A 19,824-nucleotide genomic window follows, 5' to 3' on the forward strand; every position below is an offset into this window, starting at 1 on the left:
TGGTGCATTCAGTTGAGGCAGGCCCAAGCCCCTCCCCCCTGCATCAAGGCTGTGCAACATGTTCTACCATAGGCAATGGGCTCCAAAAAGCCAGCTCATGCACAGGGCTAGATCCTGATTCCACTGCCAGGGGCCCCTTAAGCAGGCCAAGCTGCACAACCGTATCGCTATGCAGAGGGCCTATTCCAGTCCCATGCAAGCTCCACAGTTGTTCGTCTAAAGTTCATGAGTTCCTGCTAGCTTGGATAACAACCAAGACAACTGTACTTATATTTTAAAGGGCAATTCCTTCTTGGAGAGCGACATTGCATGCTGCTTCACTGTGGTGTTAGTAGGATTCATGCATATTAATACATATTGTACTTTTTCTCAAAATTACCTGTCTTGCTTAGATCCAGAGAACAACTAGTTGAGGCTATAGTCTTAGGACTTCGTGGTGATTATCACACATTTTCATGATATCGAGGCTACTTGAGCCAAGTGTATTGCTAGCCAAATACTATTTCCATTAATCTTCATAAAATAATGTGTGCAAAATTTCAAATAACAAAGTTTTCTTCAACTTTTAAAATACGCAACAAAATTATTTTTCAAAGAAAATTTTAGATATATGGTCTATAAGTCACCTGTGGCTTAAGGCCACACACTTATTTCTTACCTCCCCATTAGAATGGTTCCTGAAGGGTATCTGGGAAGTCACCAAGGCTTTGCAGATGATGAAACCACAATGAAAGATTTAGATTGCAAATGCTACCATAGAGAGATGACTATGCTGTCAAATTATCATCCTAGAACTTTGAAAATAGATATTATATGTAAATTTTTACCCCAAATTACGTTTACTATATAAAGCAAAGCCAGGTTTTAATTTTAGTTATTTTTTTCAGAGCATATTATTTATATACTTTGGGAACGGTAGTAGTACTGGGGCTAACCTACTTTTCTAATTTTAAAAGTAAGTGTCATGGCAGGCATGTTATATATCTATAATCACAATACTCAGCAGGAAGGCCTAAGCAGGAAGACTGTGAGGTCAAGGCCAGGATGGACTATGTAATAAAATGCTGTTTCACACAAACTAACAAACAAAACGCAAATTTCATATAGCTCAGAGTCTTTTTTATTGTTTTGTTTTGTTTTATTTTTGAAACAGGGTTCCAGGTCTTACTATATAGCTAAGATTGACCTTCAATTTCTGATCCTCCTTTCTCCTTCCAGTGCTGGATTGTAGACACGCACCACCATACCTTGCTTAAGATGCCTTTTCAATAAATTAATGATAAGTAAAGTTGTAATATGGTATGTTATATGTATGATTGTTAGGTGATTGATTTGCTAGCTTAAATTTTTTCCTTTTTGTCTTCTAGTTTGCCAGGGTTTGGATACCTGATCCTGAGGAAGTGTGGAAGTCAGCAGAGTTGCTGAAAGACTATAAGCCTGGAGATAAAGTGCTCCTGCTTCACCTTGAGGAAGGGCAGGTAAGGACTTTACCTTCATTTTGTGTTTAGCCTGGAGAGCTGAGGGGTGGAAGAGAGAGATCTTACTGTGTCTGCTTAAACCCACTTATACTGTAAATGTTGGATTACTCTAATATTGTTATTACTATTCTGATAAAAATGATACTTGTTCTGTACTCTACATAGAGGACAGTGAAAACAAGACATACTTTAAAACAGCATCATTTTAGCGTTTACATTTATCATGATTATCAAATTTGCCTTAATATCTAATTTTAATACTAAAGATATGACTGTGCATCCATACTTTATGTTTAGGACAGCATTGTACTTATTTCCAGTCTAAGATTTGATATTTTGGAAATATTTACTAAGGAGCTGTTGTATAAGAAGCATTTTGCTGGTCACCAGAAGACCTTACAAGCAGCCATGCCTCTGACTGGCTGCATTCTGAGTGAGTGAACCCATCTTGGATCCAAAGCATTTGACAGGATATGTCACACTTTTTCATAAACAGAACTTCTTGACATTCATTTTCTTCAAAGAATTTATAGTCCCAGCCCTATATGCGAATCTATATTACCCTGTCCAAGGCTCAAAGAACATCACAGAAGAGGAGAGAAAGAATGTAAGAGCTGGAGGAGGTTAGGATGGAGTTTCTATGAAATGCTGCTTTCCTAACACGACATGACCATCACACCTTGAACTCATAGCAGTGACTGCTTGCACAGGACTAGGTCTAGAAACATTACAGCATGATGGAAAAAGATTTTATAAGGCCCCACCCCTCCCTGAAGAGTTACAGATAGTAAATGGTTTCTAGGGATGGGGAGCCATATTCCTCAGTGGTGTAATATGCTAAGTTGCTCTTCCTTGAGTTAATAATCCCCAACCCATACCCTATCCCCACTTCTGACCCTACCTCCCCACAAAGACATGAAAGTAGGAGGGGATTTCTTGGGAAGAAGAAAGGATTCAGTGGAAGAGCGAGGGGATAGGAGAAGGGAATAGGAGGGGGGTGTGATCAAATTGTGTGTGTGTGTGTGTGGTTGTGAAATAATAAAAATTTTAAAAGAACTTTCAGTTTAAGCCAGATATGGTGTCTCATTACTATATTCCTAGCACATGGGAGGCTGAGGCCGGAGGATTTCAAGTTTGAGGCCAGCTTGGTCTATATAGTGAGGTATTGATTCATAAAATAGAACAAGGGCTGTGAGATGTCTCAGCAGGTAAGGATGCTTGCCACAAAACCTGATGACCAGAGTTTAATCCTTAGGATCTACATGATGGAGGGAGAAAACCGATTCCTGAAAGTTGTCCCCTGGCCTCCACCTGTGCATATGTGCATATGTGTATGCCTCTCTCCATACACATTAATACGTGTAATTTAAAATAAGACAAGAAAAAAATTATAATCTGACCAGGGGAGCTTGATATAACTACATGTAATGGTAAATAATTAGCAAATAAAGTAGGACAGCATTAGGATTCTCAAGATTTCTACCCTAGTTTGTTTCCCTGTTGCTGTGGTAAACATGACTAAAGGTAATTTGGGGAGAAAAGGTATTACTTCACCTTACTGCTTACATTCCATGTCAAGGGAAGCCAAGGCAGGAACTCAAGGCAGGGACTTGGAGACAAGAACTAAGCAGTGACCACAGAGGAATGCTGCCTACTGGCTTGCTCTGGGTGACAGCATCACCGTCTATACCAACCCATTATAAACTCTGCTTATAACATTCATTCTTTTTCTACTATAAAGTTCCAAAGTCTCCTATAGTCCACCAAAGCCCCACGTGGTCCAGTCTTCACAGTCACACCCTGCTGTCTGGTTCCAACTTCTGCATTAATTGCCTTTCTGTTGCTGTGACAAACACCACAGCTGAAGCATCTTACAGAAGAAGAGTTATTCGGGCTTAGAGTCCAGAGGGATGGGAGTCTGGTATGGTGGGAAAGCATGGCAGCAAGTGGCAGGCGTGGTGGTAGGAGCAGGAAGCTGAGATCACATCTTCTACCACAAGCATGAAGCACAGAGAGCAGGCTAGAAATGGGGAGAGGCTGTATGTGTTCCCCCTAAGCCATCCTAATGACACACTTCAGCAAGGCTGCAGCTCCTAAACCTCCCAGCACAGTGCCCAACTGGGCACCAGCTATTGAAATGCCTGAGCCTATGGGGACATTTATCATTGAAACCATCACCATGTCAGAACAGGTGTATGTTTATTTTTCAAGCAATTACCTCATGCATTGAGTGCTTAGTATGCATCAAGCATGATTCTGACTCTTTCAAGACAATTCACTTTTTCAAAGACAAGGTCTCACAATTTAGCGATGGCCGGCCTAGAACTCTCTTTGTAGACCAGGCTGGCCTGGATCTCATTAGAGATTCACCTTCCTCTGCCTCCTCTGGTATTAAAGGTGTGCGTCACTGAACCCATGGCAATTGTTTTTACCTTTCCAATAATACTGCAAGTAGGGCCATTACTATTTCTGTCTTATTCAGTTTTCTCATTGTTGTTTGGAGGTAGGATTTGACGACATTCAGGCAGGCCTCAGTCCTCCTGCCTGCACTTCCCAGTGCTGTGATTACAGGCATGTACGGCCATGTCTAGTTTTGCTGTTCCTGTTTTGTAGATAAGGAAACGCACAGAGTTAAAGTGACATCCTCAGTTACACAGCTATTGTGGAATAAAGTGTGATTTGACATGGGGACCTTTCATGGTCCCTGCTAACAAGCACTTTGCTACCCCATAAGAACAGTAAAGACTTTAGGATTTCAATAAAAGAAAGTATTAATATGGGCTGAGTTGTTAGGGAAGACTTCATAAAAGAAGGGTTTTGACTCAGTCTGTGGGGCAGGAAGGAGAGAGGGAGAGGGTAGTTAGTTTTAAGATAGTCTTTCTATATTGCCTAGGTTGGCCTCAACTCCTAGGCTCAAGTAATCCTTCTGTGTTAGCCACATGAGTATCTGGCAAAAGCTAACATGCCTGGCTTCATTCAAAGCTACATAGTTTGATGTGACAAAAAGAACAAAGTAGCTAGATCCTCACCGATTGAAATACATTGTGAATATTATATATAGCGATTGGGGTGGATATTTAGAAAGGTATGTGTTTTCATTCAACAAATGCATATTAAGGTAACTGCTATTAGCTACCATAACCATGCTAAGAACTGTCAAAAGGCATGGTTTTTGACGTCATTTCCAGGTAAAAGACAAACACATTTGCAATAGTATGGCACAAGATATAACACAAACAAAATTAAAAATAGATCAGAGGAATGTATGATCAGAGAGAGCTAATGAGGTAAACACTAAATAAAGGATGTGCAAAGGTGACATTTCATTTCAGGCACCCTGGAAAGCATGGCCATAGATTGGGAAGACATACAAAGTCACCCTGGAAAGCATGGCCATAGACTGGGAAGACATACATAGTAGAGAACAAGCTGTGTTGTTAGGATGTGAAGTGAGGATGGCATGCATATCAAAACCTAATGGACTGGACAGCGCGAGTGTAATTTCTACCTGATAATTGTTCTTTTTATGTATAGTTCACTGTGTTAGAGTTAAACCCTCTCCTTTTTATTTAGACAAAAAGGGGAAATGTTGTGGAATATTTATTTACACTGTATAAAGATGTATCAGTGTGCTTGGTTTTAATAAAGAGCTAATGGCCACTAGCTAGGCAGGAAAGAGTAGGTGGGACTTCCAGGCAAAGAGGGGAACTCAGGATGAATCTAGGCAGGGGGATCCCAGTGAGACACTGAAGAAGTCAGACATATAGTACAGAGGAGAAGTAACTGAGCCACATGGCAGAATAAAGATTAATAAAAACAGATTAATTTAAGTTATAAGAGCTAGTTGGGGAAAAGCCCAAGCTAAGGCCAAGCTTTCATAATTAATAATAATAATAAAAACCCACAGGGTACTTGGTATTTATGACAAAATTCTTGTGCTTCACTGGTGTATGGGGAGCAATTACAGTGTTTTAAAATACAAATAGTGTAGTTTGTGTTTCAGAGACGGCACCGTGAACATGGATTTCAGGAAACCGTAGCTGAGACAAGGAGACTTGGTAGAAAATTAGACCAAATTAAGAAAGCCCTGAATGTCAAACTACAGAATTACAATATCCAACATTTATTACTTATCTGCTTTGTAGTATTAGACACTCTGTTTGACCTTCTGGGCTATATATTCTAATGTCAGTTCACAGCTGGTAGGTGATATTGTTACTGTTTGCCAAATAAGGAAACTAGGTTTCAGAGGCATCAGATAGATTTGCCTGAAGTCAACGTAATTAACAAAAGCAAGGCATCTGCCTGGTATAGTCATACACAATGTAGTCCCAGCACTTGGGAAGTCGAGTGGAGAATCAGAAGTTTGTAAGTTGTCCTAAACTACTTAGGGCCAGCCTAGGATACATGAGATCCTGTGTTTCAAAAACAAAAACAAACCAGCCAGTGGTGGCGTATGTCTTTAATCCCAGCACTCAGGAGGCAGAGCCAGGTGGATTGCTGTGAGTTCGAGGCCAGCCTGGTCTACAGAGCGAGATCCAGAACAGGCACCAAAACTACACAGAAAAACTCTGTCTCAATAAAAACAAAATCAAAACCAAAACCAAACAAAAAGAGAAGAAAAAGAGGAGGAGGAAGAGGAGGAGGAGCAATTCTTAGAACAGGGTATAAGTAAATAAGAAAAATAGCCAAAGTCTTCCTGCAACTAACCAATTTCCTTTTTAGTATTTTAGGTCCTAGAATACAATAGAAAAAAAAAAAAACCATGGTCTTTGCAATATTAGAAGTGCACATTTATTTGGTAATGACTAGTTATTTCAGAGAAGCAGATTATATCCATTCCAAGACGAAATTTTCATAAATATGTTATAGATGACCCTGGCCTTGTTAGTGTCTTCTCTAATATCTAGTTCCATTTTCTTCCCACACTAACAAAAAACTGCCCCATCCTCCCATGAAGACTGAGAAGGACATTCTGGGATGTTCTTCTGCTGTTCTGGAGCCATATGATGAATTGTGTTATCAAACCATGATGACCATGAGCATTTCTAAAGCCCCACACTCTCCAGGGCTTGCTATCAGCCCATATTTTCATACTATTTAGACATAAACAGAAAAGGTAAATGAGGTCCCTGACCCCAAACATTACATTGTAGGTGTGCAGGCAAGCAGAAGGCAGTGCGGGGAATTTAAAGGACCAGGACTGGAACAGTGAGGAAACAGTTGTGGGTTGACAGTCAATGCGATGAGCAGTCGCCACAGAACAGGATAACATACAGAGGGAAAAGGCACAAAGCGTCATGCCTTTCCTGTACTGTAATCCCTTCATACCTGATTGAATATTTGACCTCCCTGTACATCTTCAGTGGTAACAAACTACCAGGTTCCATTCTAACTGAACTTATCTTTCCCCTTCTCATCTGTCCTATGCTGTTTTTCCTTAATATATAGTAGAGAGACAGATTCCGTAATTGGTGTTGTCAAAAAGTTCCATATGCCTATGATTTTATAATGCATATTACTTCTTAGACTTATTTTGACACAGTGTGCATATTCACAGACATGTGCACATGTGCATTCCTGCCATGATGTGCATATGGAGGTCCGAGGACAACGTCCGGAGTTATTTTCCTTTCACTATGTGGGGATCAAACTCAGGTCATCAGGTTAACTGCAAAAACCTTTACCTACTGAGCCATCTTATTAGCCCACATGGTACTTCTTAATGTTTGGGTCCAGGAACCTTATTAGCATCTAAAGAAAAGTATGAATTATTGTTCCCAAATACGTACACACAGTGTGGCAACTAATTTCAGAGGATTCTTGGGGCTCTTAGGGGGTCGTAGAGCGTGCCAAGCATTGCTTCTTTAATTTTTGCTACAACTTTTTGAGCTATTTTTGTTAAACCATGTTACAAATGAGAGTTTTAGTTTAAATAATGCACACAAAGCCACATGAAAGTTAAGGGTTTGAACTAGGTCAGTCTGATTCTAGAGCTGAGCTCTTGACCTCTTTTATATTATATATCTCTCCCCATATATGGAGTGAAGAGGGAGATGAGAACTCATCTAATGATTAAAATTTTGGGGTTAAAATCTCTAGGCTCTGACTTCTTTAACTATATTAACAAAAAATTATTACAGTGGGGCTGGAGAGATGGCTCAGTGTTAAAAGTATACATTGCTCTTCCAGAGAACCAGAGATTGGTTTCCTGCACCTGCATTGGGCAGCTCATGCCTATAATCCCAATTGCAGGAAATCAAATGTCCTCCCTATACTCTGGACAGCTGCATCATGTACACACATATACCCTCACACACTACACACATGTGCATAATTAAATATGAAAATAAAGCCTTAAATTATTTACGCATATTTATGTCTGATGAAAAAAACCACTCTTTATTGTTTGCCATTTTTTACCAGTTTTTCTGATAATGGAAAAATGACAGGAAACAAATACATATAAAAGCCAGGAAGCAAATCAGAAAAAGGAAGTAATCAAGTGCATAGGCCTGTTTCATGTTCATCATTCCTCTGTCCTCAGGATTTGGAATACCGTCTCGATCCAAAGACCAAGGAGCTGCCTCACTTACGGAACCCTGACATACTTGTTGGAGAAAATGATCTCACAGCCCTCAGCTATCTTCATGAGCCTGCTGTGCTACATAATCTCCGAGTTCGCTTCATCGACTCCAAACTTATTTACACATATTGTGGTAAGTGCTTTGCTGAGGAGCTGCAAGCTTTCCTTTGGTGGATATAGTGATGGAAGTGCACACAGGGAAAGCCAGCTTGGCTGGATTTTTCACACATACAAAAATCACTTCAAAGGTACCAGAAAGGTTCACCAGTATTCACTAGCTAGTTACAGTACATACCAAAGAAAGCTGTGAATTTACACAGTTTCACTCAACATGAAAAGAACAGGTCCATCTTTGGGACCCTCCCCTCCCAGTCAAGTCAGATTCAGGACTGAGGTCACCCATTCTTTTCATCTTGTGAAAACCCACTCCATGGAGAGTAGATGTTCAGAGACTGGCACTTGGTGCAGGTGCAGGGTCAGCGCTGCCTTTGTCCTCACTTAGACACCCAGGCCTGACCCACTGTGCTGAGCCTGTCTCCTTCCTGCAGTATGAGCGGTCAGCAGCCCTGCTCATGACCGTTTCTCAGAAGTGAAGCTTGAACATGTGTGCACGCTACAGTTCTTCTCCCGGCCCATCTGTCTTTGTTTTCCTCTGCTCTACTTTGTTCGGATTTATTTCCTCCCCCTTCCCTGGCTCTTCTCCCTCATGATGATCCCTCTATCTTACTAATCATGCTTCTTCTGAGGTCCAGATCTGGGTGTTCATTCATTCCCATGTGTTCGTTGGCTTGCTCACCCATATCATGTTTATCTTGTCTTCACTATTGTCTGTTTAAGCAGGCACAGCCATTTTTCCTCTCAGGAGAATTTATGTTTTATATATTCTTAATGATAACCTTTCTTTGTCCCTGTTATTTAAATATTTTCCTTCAATTTATATTTTTAGATTTATTTTATTTTATGTGTATGAGTGTTTTGTCTGCATGTATGTATGTACACCACATGTGTAGTGTATCAGGTGCCTGTGGAGGTCAGAAGAGAGTATTAGATACCCTGGAACTGGAGTTATGGATGGTTATAAACTACCATGTAGTGCTGAGAACCAAACCCAGGTCCTTTGCAATAGCAGTGGTCCAAACCACTGAGCTGCCTCTCCAGTCCCTCAATTAATTAATTAATTAATTAATTAATTTATTTATTTATAGCTGAAGATCGAACCCAGGGCCTTGCGCTTGCTAGGCAAGCACTCTACCATTGAGCTAAATCCCCAACCCTCAATTTTTTTTTTTTGCACATATGTCATATTTTTCTATGATTTTTTTTTTCTTTTGAGACTCATATAGCCCAGACTGTTTTGGGACTCATTATGTAGCTGAGGATAACCTTGAACTTCTGATCCTCTACCTATCTCCACTTTCTATGACATTTAAAGTTCTTTGGAAGCATGTGTTTTGTGGTGTGGAACAATGCTCATGTAGAATCAAAATGATTATAGTATATGTTTGTTTATTTGTGTTTTCACTGACTGACCAGTGTGACATCCTTCTAAAAGAAAACCCTTTGGATGAACCTCTCATTACTTCATTGGATAAATTTCTAGAAATGAGCTTTCCAATTTTTTATTTTATTGTTTGTATGTATGGGGAGTGTGTGTGTGTGTGTGTGTGTGTGTGTGTGTGTGTATGTGTGTGTGTATGTATGTATGTGTGATGTGTGTGTGTGTGTGTGTGTGTATGTGTGTGTGTATATGTGTGTGGTGTGTGTGTGTGTATGTGTGTGTGTGGTATGTATGTGTGTGTGTTTGTGTGTGTGTACGTGTGTTTATGTGTGTATGTGTGTGTGTATGTGTGTGTGTGTGTGTGTGTGTGTATGTGTGTGTGGTGTGTGTGTGTGTGGTGTGTGTGTGTATGTGTGTGGTGTGTGTGTGTGTGTGTATGTGTGTATGGTGTATGTGTGTGTGTGTGTGTGTGTGTGTGTGTGTGTGTGTGTACATGCATTTGGGTGCTTGCAAAGTCTAGAAGAGGGTCTGATTCCTAGGAGCTGGAGTTACAGGCTGCCTGACATTGGTGCTGGGAACTGAACTCAGATCCTCGGCAAGATCAATGATCTTTACCCCTGAGCCATCTCTTCAGCCCCCAGTTTGTTTTAACTAAATGTGAAGATATTGAAATTGCTTAAGACATTATTACTTTTTTTTCCACAATGGAGATAAACCCAGAGCTTTCCAAATGATTGACAAGCCTTCTGCTCTGAGCTCCATCCCTATCCAAGTCACATTATTTTAAACAATCTAGTCCAGATTAGTTAGGACTATGTATAATAATTTAGAATGCCAAAGACGGTGGTATGTTTTGATCTTTGAGCAATTCATTAGTTTAATGTGAACTAAATTTTTTGTACTGCCTTACTTTACCAAGCTTGATGTGCCCGTTGAGATATCATTGATTTCATTTTCTTTCTCCCCATCCTTCCTCCCCCAGGAATAGTCCTAGTAGCTATAAATCCCTATGAACAGCTGCCTATTTATGGAGAAGATATTATTAATGCATACAGTGGCCAGAACATGGGTGACATGGATCCTCACATCTTTGCAGTAGCTGAAGAGGCTTATAAGCAAATGGCAAGGTTGGTAGGAACTTCTATTATCATTTCATGGTTCTCGTTAGATAAGGTAATTTATCCTTTGCTGTGTTATGAATATTTAAAAAGAATGAGGACTTGTAAATAATTATTGCCTAAGTACCTTTGGCCAATTTGTCTCAGATTGTCTGGACTGTTTAAGTAAATATTAACATCTCACATTTATAAACAGAGCATATAGTTTGTTTTTAAGTTGCCTTTGGAATCTCATCATGCTCCTGTGACGAAGCAAGGACAAATGTTGTGTTTTAAGATGAGAGAGTCAGAGTTTAGTAGTGACCTTAATGAGAAGTGACTTCTCTAATGTCACTCAGCAAAGGACCAGATGAACTAAGAGACCTAGGAGCTAGAAATGTAAATTATCTGTTTGTGGCAATTAAAAATATGTGTGTGTATACAGAACATCTGCAAAGTGTCTCCCATCACCCACAGAGCCCTAACCTTTGAGGGCAGAGACTGGGAAATAAAATAAATGACATGTTGTAATGTGAAAGGGTGGGTACATAAATAAGTTAACTAATTTCTTCTGCTTAGAAGGAGGAACTTGGTAAGATACGCCATGGGAAACCCCCAAAGCAGTTTATAGAATAGAAAAGAAGCTAACACTATAGAGTCTTTTATTTTTGCTTTTGCAACCAGTGTACGTTTTTGGGCCAAAGTATGACAGAATTTTAGAATTATTTCAATGAAAGAGCTCACTGAAGTTTTAATAATAATAGTATATTTAATAATAATAATAATGATACTTCTAATAAGAGCTAAAGTTAACTATGTATTTTCAATTTACTAACAAAATTTATCTTCACAACTTTTTGAGTTTGTTGTCATTAAATTTCATATTATATTAAAACCTCATTTTACAAGTGGTAAAACGGAGGCTCAGAGAAGTTGTATAATTTTTCTAAGATCTCATCAATAGGAAGATCATCTTTCAAATTCAATTAGTCTGACACTAAAATATTAGTATATTAAATATAAAATTACTAAGTGAATTAACAGTATATAGTATGCTACATTATGCCTGATGGGGCTATAAAATGGTAATGATTATCCAAAGTTTAAAGCTTAACATTGAGAAAATTCAATCTGTCAGTGCATCTTCCTCTAGGCTGAGCAGTGTCATCCAGTACTTGATTTTTCTAGTTCTACAAGTGCAGTGCTGACCCCACTCAGTGCAGCCTGAGACCCACAGGCCAGAGAGGAAGTCCCCTGGGCTGTTAGACTCTAACATTGATCTCTGAAGAATTTCACAATGCTTCAAGAATTATACAACTTCTCAGAAATACTTTCTTTGACTCAGGGGATCAAAGCAAGAGCTTTGCATATGCTAAGCACATTCTCAGCCCTAATACTGTTCTTAGATCTGAAAACATGGTTCTTTCCTCATTGTGGCAACCCTCAAATGTCAGTAGATTCAGCTTGCTTCCTGGCATTCTCCTCATCCCATGTGACACTCCCCATGAGTCAGTCAGTACAATTTCTTAACTGAAGGTTGTTGGTTGTTGTTGTGGGTTTTTTGTTGTTGTTGTTTTTGCTTAGTTTTCTCTTATGATAGCTTGAAAATATGCTTCAGTTAGGATATTTATCACTTATATTAATAAATCTGCACCCACAAAATCTGCTACAGTCACCAAGCAGAAGTGTGTTTGCTTTGGCTTTGTCAGGAATCATTCTTTTATAACATTAGCAGGACTAGCCTTAATATTATACATCCCAGTGGCTCAGGAGAGAACTATTAACGGCAAGGACTATTTTTGGGAAATAGAATCTCAGCACCCCAAGCTCTATAGTCCACTTGCTTTAATTCCTCTGGTATAACATCCTACATACACAGCTTTAGTTCTGTTCTCGTGCCTAGCTCCTTTCTTACCTGATTTCTCTCTGTTTATCTATTGCTCCCTCTAAGTTCTATCTTAATTCTCTCGTCTTAATTCTGCTTCATCTAGGTCCTTTTCAGCATGTTCTTACCCAGCTAGTATTTCCCCATCTGGCTCTTCCTCATCTTCCATCTCGTTCCTTTAGTACTCTCTTCTAGTCCTTCAATCTAGTTCTTCCCCATCTCAGTTTGTTCCTCTCAAGTTCTTACCCATCTAGTTCTTCCATTCTCTTTTCTCTTCTCTGTCGCCTCCCCCCACCCCCATGTCCTGGGAGTCCCAGTATATATACACTTACAAACAGTATTCCCTTAGCAGTGCAAAGCCAGGCTACCATCTGGGGATGGACCTGGCCAGATGCTGCCAATGATGATGATAATTACAGGGAGGCTTGAACTGGGGTTCTGGCTGAGCATAGCTGTCAGCACAGAAAGTTATCTAAATATTCCTAGAAGTGGTTTGGTAAGGAGTTAAAGGTCTATAAAGTTAGTAAGGCTGTAAGAAAGGAGGGTCCGGGCTAAATTGTGTAAAGCTATTACTTAACATTAGGCGGTGTCTCCTTGTGGAATTTACCTTAAATCAGGAGACTTTCATATGGACTGTTTATTACTGCTAGTCCTTGAAAGTGACTAAGGGAGATATCTGATTCCAGAGAAAGCCTTTCCTGAGGCTGTTCTCCAAATATCTGGAATGTGTATGTGCAGAGAGTGATCAGTCCACTCTCTTAGCCCTTCTTAGGGAAAAGTTGGGAAAACTTTGAAGGTATACATGATTTTCATAACAGAAGATAGCTGATATATAACAAGCCAAGTAATACCAAAGCTCCTTGGAATTTGACTTCCTCTGGAGGAAATCCTTGATTCCCTCCAGGTAGTGACTTTGCCATAACCAGCTGAGTTCTTATGATATATTCCTGTGGCCTGCAGCAAGTCATTTCTTACCTTTTTTCCCCTTACCAAATAAACATGCCATCTTTCTTAGATATGAATCTTGGTGTTTCCCATCACCACTGTTCCTAAAAACCACTCACATCTTTAGGAAAGATACATTCATCATTACTGACAGAAATTTCATAACCACTATCCTGGACGCAATGCAGCAGCAAACTAGATAAAAGTCCCACCCCACAAACAAAGCCTGGAAAAGAATAAAAGTAAATAAGGCTTAGGCTTGTCAGCTGTCACTAGGATGATTGATTACAGCGATATTAACTTTCCTGATTTGAGTCATTATAAATTGGTGAGAACAAAGCTCTATTAGGAACCACTGTAAAGGTGGTAGGAGTGTCCATATTTACAACCTACACTCAGAATGTTGCCGCTGCCGCCGCCGCCGCCGCCGCTGCCGCCACCATTAGACTGAGAGAAACCGAGAAACAGGAGTGGACAGCTCCTGCATTGGAGGGAAGAATAAGCAGGACTTCACCTTACTAGGTGTGTTCTTCTCTACTCTTTGAAATCACAGCAGGGCAGCTTTGCGGTAACCAGCACACCAAGCTGGGGTAGAAGTCAGGGGTGAGGGAGTAGGCTAGTCGGTGAGCTGAGTGAGAAAGGACAATTTAGTTGAGAGTATTAATGAGGATGGTGAAAAGAAATGGGTTCTAGATGTATTTTTAAGATGGAACTGGGAAAAACTGGCTGATGCCGGGTAAGAGAGAAGTGGGGGTCAGGGTGATCAGTTCTGGGAGCTGGAAAGGGAGCAGTTCCCTTCCTAGAGATGAAGAAGTTACAGGACGAGTGGGTCGTGTGTACGTGGTCGGGTGAGAGGTAACATCTTGGTTTATTTCTTTATTCCATGTGCATGTATGTGTGTGCTCCGTGTTGGTGCAGTACCTGAGGAGGCCAGAAAAGGGTCTGGCGGCAAGTGCCTTTATGTAGAGCCACCGTGATAGCCCTGTTATAGGTGTTTTTCTTAGAATGATCAGGCCCCATCTCCATTCTAACCATGCTCCTTAGAGGACGGTGCCCTTGTGACATACTGTCACACTCTTACTTTTAGTGGTTCTGTTGACTTGTAGAGGAGAAAAGGCAAATGGAGTTCAGTGTCTGTTTTTCCTCTTGTGTGGTGTGTGTGGTGTGTGGGGTGTGTGTGTGTGTGTGTGTTAGCACAGAGGAAAACTTATGGGAGTCAGTTCTCTCTCCATGTGAATTTCAAGGATGGAGCTCAGTTCATCAGGTTTAAAATTATATCAGCTGCTAAGTGCAGAAGCACTTTGAAAAATCCTAATTGGAATTCAGATTCAAGCTCTTCCTTTCGTCTTTGTGAAGCATCATTTCTTCAGTCTTCTTCCGTCCATCCAGATGTGTCACCTGCTTTTATTACTTCTGACTTTATTACCAGGCCTTTCTTAGGCCATCCCTTCTTTCATTTACTTATGTGATTTCTGAATGCTCCAGTATCCTGAGGTTCATTGGCTAGGTGGAAAATTACTCTTATGGATGATGAAATCTCTCCTGTTAACAATGGTGACTCAGCTACCATGTGGTGCCAAGTATCCTAGTTATATAATGGGTGTGGTGTAATGCATGTTAACTTATAAGAATGATTTTATACAGATGCTTTCTGACTTTCAGTCAGTACATCCTAAGTCAGGTTTTGTACCACATGTGTATGTGCCCTGTGTTATAATATTAGTACACAAGGGCTCAAAGATTTGTGTGCTGAAGATTTGGTACTGTTACTGAAAGACAATTGAATAACAAATGCCCTAACTACTTCAATGAGTTAATCCATTGATGAGTTCCAAGCTGAATATGCTATTAGGAAGTACAACCTGGCTGAAGGAAATAGGCTGCTGGGAATATATCTTTCCAGGGCTTTTCTCATCCCTTCCCCTTCTCAGTTTTGTCTGCTTCCTGGCTGCCATACGAGGAACAGCTTTGCTTTTGCGTCCTTGTTCTGGGCTATGAGTCAGCCTGGCCCAGAAGCAAGAGACCCAAGTGAATATGGACTAAAACAAAAAAGTTTCCTCTCTACATCAATTATTTTGTTTGTTTGTTTGTTTGTTTGTTTGTTTGTTTTTGTTTTTTGAGACAGGGTTTCTCTGTGTAGTTTTGGTGCCTATCTTGACCTCTATCGACCAGGCTGGCCTTGAACTCACAGAGATCCGCCTGCCTCTGCCTCCCGAGTGCTGGGATTAAAGGCATGCTCCACCACTGCCTGGCCGCATCAGTTACTTTGATCGTTGCTGTAACAAGGCAGGTGACAAACTCAGTTTGAGAAAGGAAGGGATTGTTGGGATCACACTCTAAGGTCTAGTCCTTTGTGGCAGGAGGTCACAGCAGAAGAAACCACTTTGCATCATCAGCCAGGAAACAGAGATAAATGCTGATGATCGGCTCATTTTCTCCTCAGGGCCCCAGCTCCTGGAATTGTATTACCATACTTGTGGTAGAATTTACTCAATTAATCAAGTCTAGATAATCCTTCACAGACATAACGAGGGATTCTAAATCTGGTCAATTTAACAGTCCAGTTTAAGCATCACAGCTTTACCCATTGTCAGTTTGACACCAAACATATCACTTTAAAACCATAACCTTTCACTTCTTGCCCCATTGGCTCATGGCTATCTATCTCATGATGTAAAGTGCAATCAGTCAAATTCCAAAGTTACCATAGTATTTGGCAGTCCCAACACTGTTTAAAAATTTCAAGTCCAAGTCTCATTCGAGACTCAAAGCAATTTCTTAACTACAAGCTCTTATAAAATATAAAACAAGCTGGGCAGGAGTGGCACACACTTTTAATCCCAGCACTCGGGAGGCAGAGCCAGCAGATCCCTGTGAGTTTGAGGCCAGCCTGGTCTACAGAGTGAGTTCCAGGACAGGCTCCAAAAGTACACAGAGAAACCCTGTCTTGAAAAACAAAAACAAAAACATAAATATATATATAAAACAAGTTACATACTTCCAGTATATAATGACACAGAGTGAAAATCTCCATTGCTGCAGGTGAGAATGGGGGCATAATAAGGAATGTCAGAACTAAAACCAATGGCAAGACTAAAACTCAGCAGGGAAAATACCAAATTCTGCAGTGCCACGTCCAACATGGTTCCAAAGGGCTGGGGCAGCTCCCCCTCCCACCCTTCCAGCTCCTCCACCCCAGTGAGCATATGGCTCTCTTCTGCGGTCACTCCTTTCTCTGCATGCAGCTCTCCGTAATCAGTGCCTCCTCGTCTGATATCGTCAACATCCTGGGCTCTCCACTGCAATTTAGACTACATCTTCACACACAACAAAAAACAATAGTGGTATTCTAGTCCTGTATCTTCAGACGTGAATGAGATGGCATTTTTTAATGAAATTAGCCAACAAAATGGATTCTTACCTGGTACTGTGAGTGACTGGTAGGAACAGGAGCTTATGGGAGAGTCTACTTAACAGATTATTAGCAGATAGATTTGAAATATTTCAAAGGATTTTATACAACTTTAATTAAGAACCCCCCCCCCCCCCCCGCCAAATTCTTCTGTTGTGGATCCAAAGAATATTCCACTTTTATTCTATGATAGCTGACAATATTATAAAATGCCAATGAAAATGTCCATGAATAAAATACTGTAAGATACTTGCATGGAAAATTCAGAATGCCTGTAATACAGAATTGTCCATCGTTATATAATCGTAAGTTAATAGTATATCCTTCTTTTCTGTCTTGTTTATAGGTAGTCATTCTTATTAAGAAATACTATGTTTTTAATATAGTTTCAGATAAATACATTTATTTGTTTCAAATATGTTTATATTTTTCAAATAAAAATATTTGCTTCTACCTTGTTATATATATGAACTAGCAGAAATTCACTGTGCCTCATGGGGAGAAAGGCGCGAAGTCATCACATTCAGAAGTAGACGCACTGGCAGTCACACTTATTTGTTTTATAGGGATGAACGCAATCAGTCCATCATTGTAAGTGGAGAGTCGGGCGCAGGAAAGACAGTCTCAGCTAAGTATGCCATGCGATACTTCGCAACTGTAAGTGGTTCTGCCAGTGAGGCCAATGTTGAGGAAAAGGTCTTGGCCTCCAACCCCATCATGGAGGTAAGAGCAACACTCTCAACCTTTTTCTATAGTCTCTGATTAAGAAAGGAGATGAAAACTTGATTACTGTGGCACACGTCAGAAAGTCTAAGGTTTCCAGACACCAAAACAAGGGGTTCTTTCTGTCCGTTAGTGAGAGATCTAGGAAAAGTGAAAATTCTGAAGGTGGGTGTTTAAATCCCAGCTGCGGAGGAATCTGCATTACTACATAATGCTTCTTTTTAACTTTCAGAAAGAGTTCTTTCTGCCTAAAACACAGGCAGCACTTCTTCATATCTATTGTTCCTTGTACAGAGGTAAAGTTACTCATTTCCTCCCAGTCCTGAGTACTTGTTTATACTCCTTCCAAAACAGGATTTGCTCTCACTCAAGCATGAGTGAGTTCTGTATCCTTTTACCCATGATACATTTCCTATGCTTAGATCAACCTCTTTAGCTACAGATTTTAATTTTTCCCGAATCTGAATTACATGCATAAACTCTAATCACATGAGCATTTTTTTACTTTTAGAAAAAAATAAAAGTGTTGCCAGGCAGTTGTGGTGCATACTTTTAATCCCAGCACTCTGGAGGCAGAGGCAGGTGGATCTCTGTGAGTTCGAGGCCAGCCTGGTCTACAGAGTGAGTTCCAGGACAGCCAGGGCTACACAGAGAAACCCTGTGAAAACCAAACAAAAAAAAAAAAAAAAAGCAAATGTATTATACAGGTATGTCTTAGTAAAAATATTCAAAATTAAGGGCTTAAGATCACCATGAGCTGGAGGCCAGTGGGCAGCATAGTGAGACTCTGCCTCAGAAAAACCAACCCACCCAAATACAATGTAGAAATGCCTGTGCCAAAGACAAGGAGACTGGATTGGATGTATGACAATTTGATGTTTAAAGATTTGTAGCTGGAAGAGAATTGCTTGTTACTAGTACTTCAGGGAAGTTACAGCTTTGTGAAAAAATGAGAAAAATAGATTTCATTAAATGGAGAGTAATCAGGATGGGCAGAAACAAACCCTTCATGTAAAAATTCACACGGGCATGATTTTATCCCTGTCTTTTTCCTGTCAAGTTCTCGTTATCAGCCAAACACAGATGGAACTAAAATTGACCTGATGCGCCTTGGTACAAGTGGTTTTTGCAGTAAACTGACTAGAGGTAATTGTGCCTGGTTTGCAGTGCTGTGTGTAACATCTCTAAAACGGATGCTGTGTCCTATGTCTACATGGCTGCCCCTTAGAGCAGCAGGGCTCCCATTCCTGGATGACCTACACAAGATACTCTGAGGAAGTGGAGAGGCTTCCAAGGCTGGGTGTGCTGCAGGAAGGAGGAGGAGGTTTCTGTTATATCATTAGCAGGAAGGAGCAGGTGGCTGTGCCACAGGGAAGTAGTAAAATCTAAAATTAAGGTTTTGAAAGGATTTAGCTCTGTATATAGTAGTGGATGCTACTGATATTGATATAGGAGCCATACATTTTGTGGAGCCAGTTTTTAATGAGTTAAAAAACAATAGGGCTTATTTTAGGCTTTTGTCCATTTTTCTCCAGTGCAACAAATTCATAGTGTTTGAAGAGCCCTAAAACATCTTAGTTCCTAATATTGGAATATCCTAAAATCTTGATTGTCTGAGCTTTAGGAAATCCCAGGTCTTCTAGGCTAAGTCATCCAAAACTAGAATTTGAGTTTGTTTTGGGAATACATCCCAATGACCTTTTTAAAATAATGTCAAAAGCAGTTTTCTACCTCTTTCAAAAAACAGATACCTTATTTTGTTGTCGTGGTTTACAGTAAATTTGAGTTTTGTTAGTAGGAATGATATTAAATTTTTTTATGTAGTGAAAACAATTGACCTTTAATTCTTATATAAGAAAGAGATAAATATTGAAAAACCACAGAGAAATAATAAACATTAGAGGTGATAGACATGCTAATAACCATGTCTTGATCATTATAAAATAACATACATATCAAAATATCACATTGGGGCAGGGGCTGGGTGTGGTGGTGCATCCTTTTAATTCCAGCATTTAGGAGGCAGAAGCAGGTGGGTCTCTGTGCATTCAAGCCCAGCCTGGTCTACATAACAAGTTCCAGCCCACAACATAGTCAGGCCCTACCTCAAAAAAGAAATCTCACATTGCACTCATGAATAAAATTTCTGTTACTTTTATTATTTCCATCTTAGTTTCTTCAGGTTTAACCTGGCTTATTT

General features: G+C 40.1%; 1 protein-coding gene across 3 annotated transcripts in view; it reads left to right on the plus strand.

The window, feature by feature from the left end:
* Positions 1-19,824, plus strand: part of Myo5a (myosin VA) — a 154,506-nt gene that overhangs the window by 39,990 nt on the left and 94,692 nt on the right. For all 3 annotated transcript variants that reach the window (XM_036193785.1, XM_036193783.1, XM_036193784.1), the window contains exons 2-5: positions 1,368-1,478; positions 8,026-8,197; positions 10,545-10,689; positions 17,468-17,624. In XM_036193785.1, coding sequence (XP_036049678.1) covers positions 1,368-1,478; positions 8,026-8,197; positions 10,545-10,689; positions 17,468-17,624 — 585 coding nt within the window. The remainder of the gene's footprint in view (positions 1-1,367; positions 1,479-8,025; positions 8,198-10,544; positions 10,690-17,467; positions 17,625-19,824) is intronic.

The sequence above is a fragment of the Onychomys torridus genome, chromosome 7 (assembly GCF_903995425.1).
Source record: "Onychomys torridus chromosome 7, mOncTor1.1, whole genome shotgun sequence".
NCBI lineage: Eukaryota > Metazoa > Chordata > Mammalia > Rodentia > Cricetidae > Onychomys > Onychomys torridus.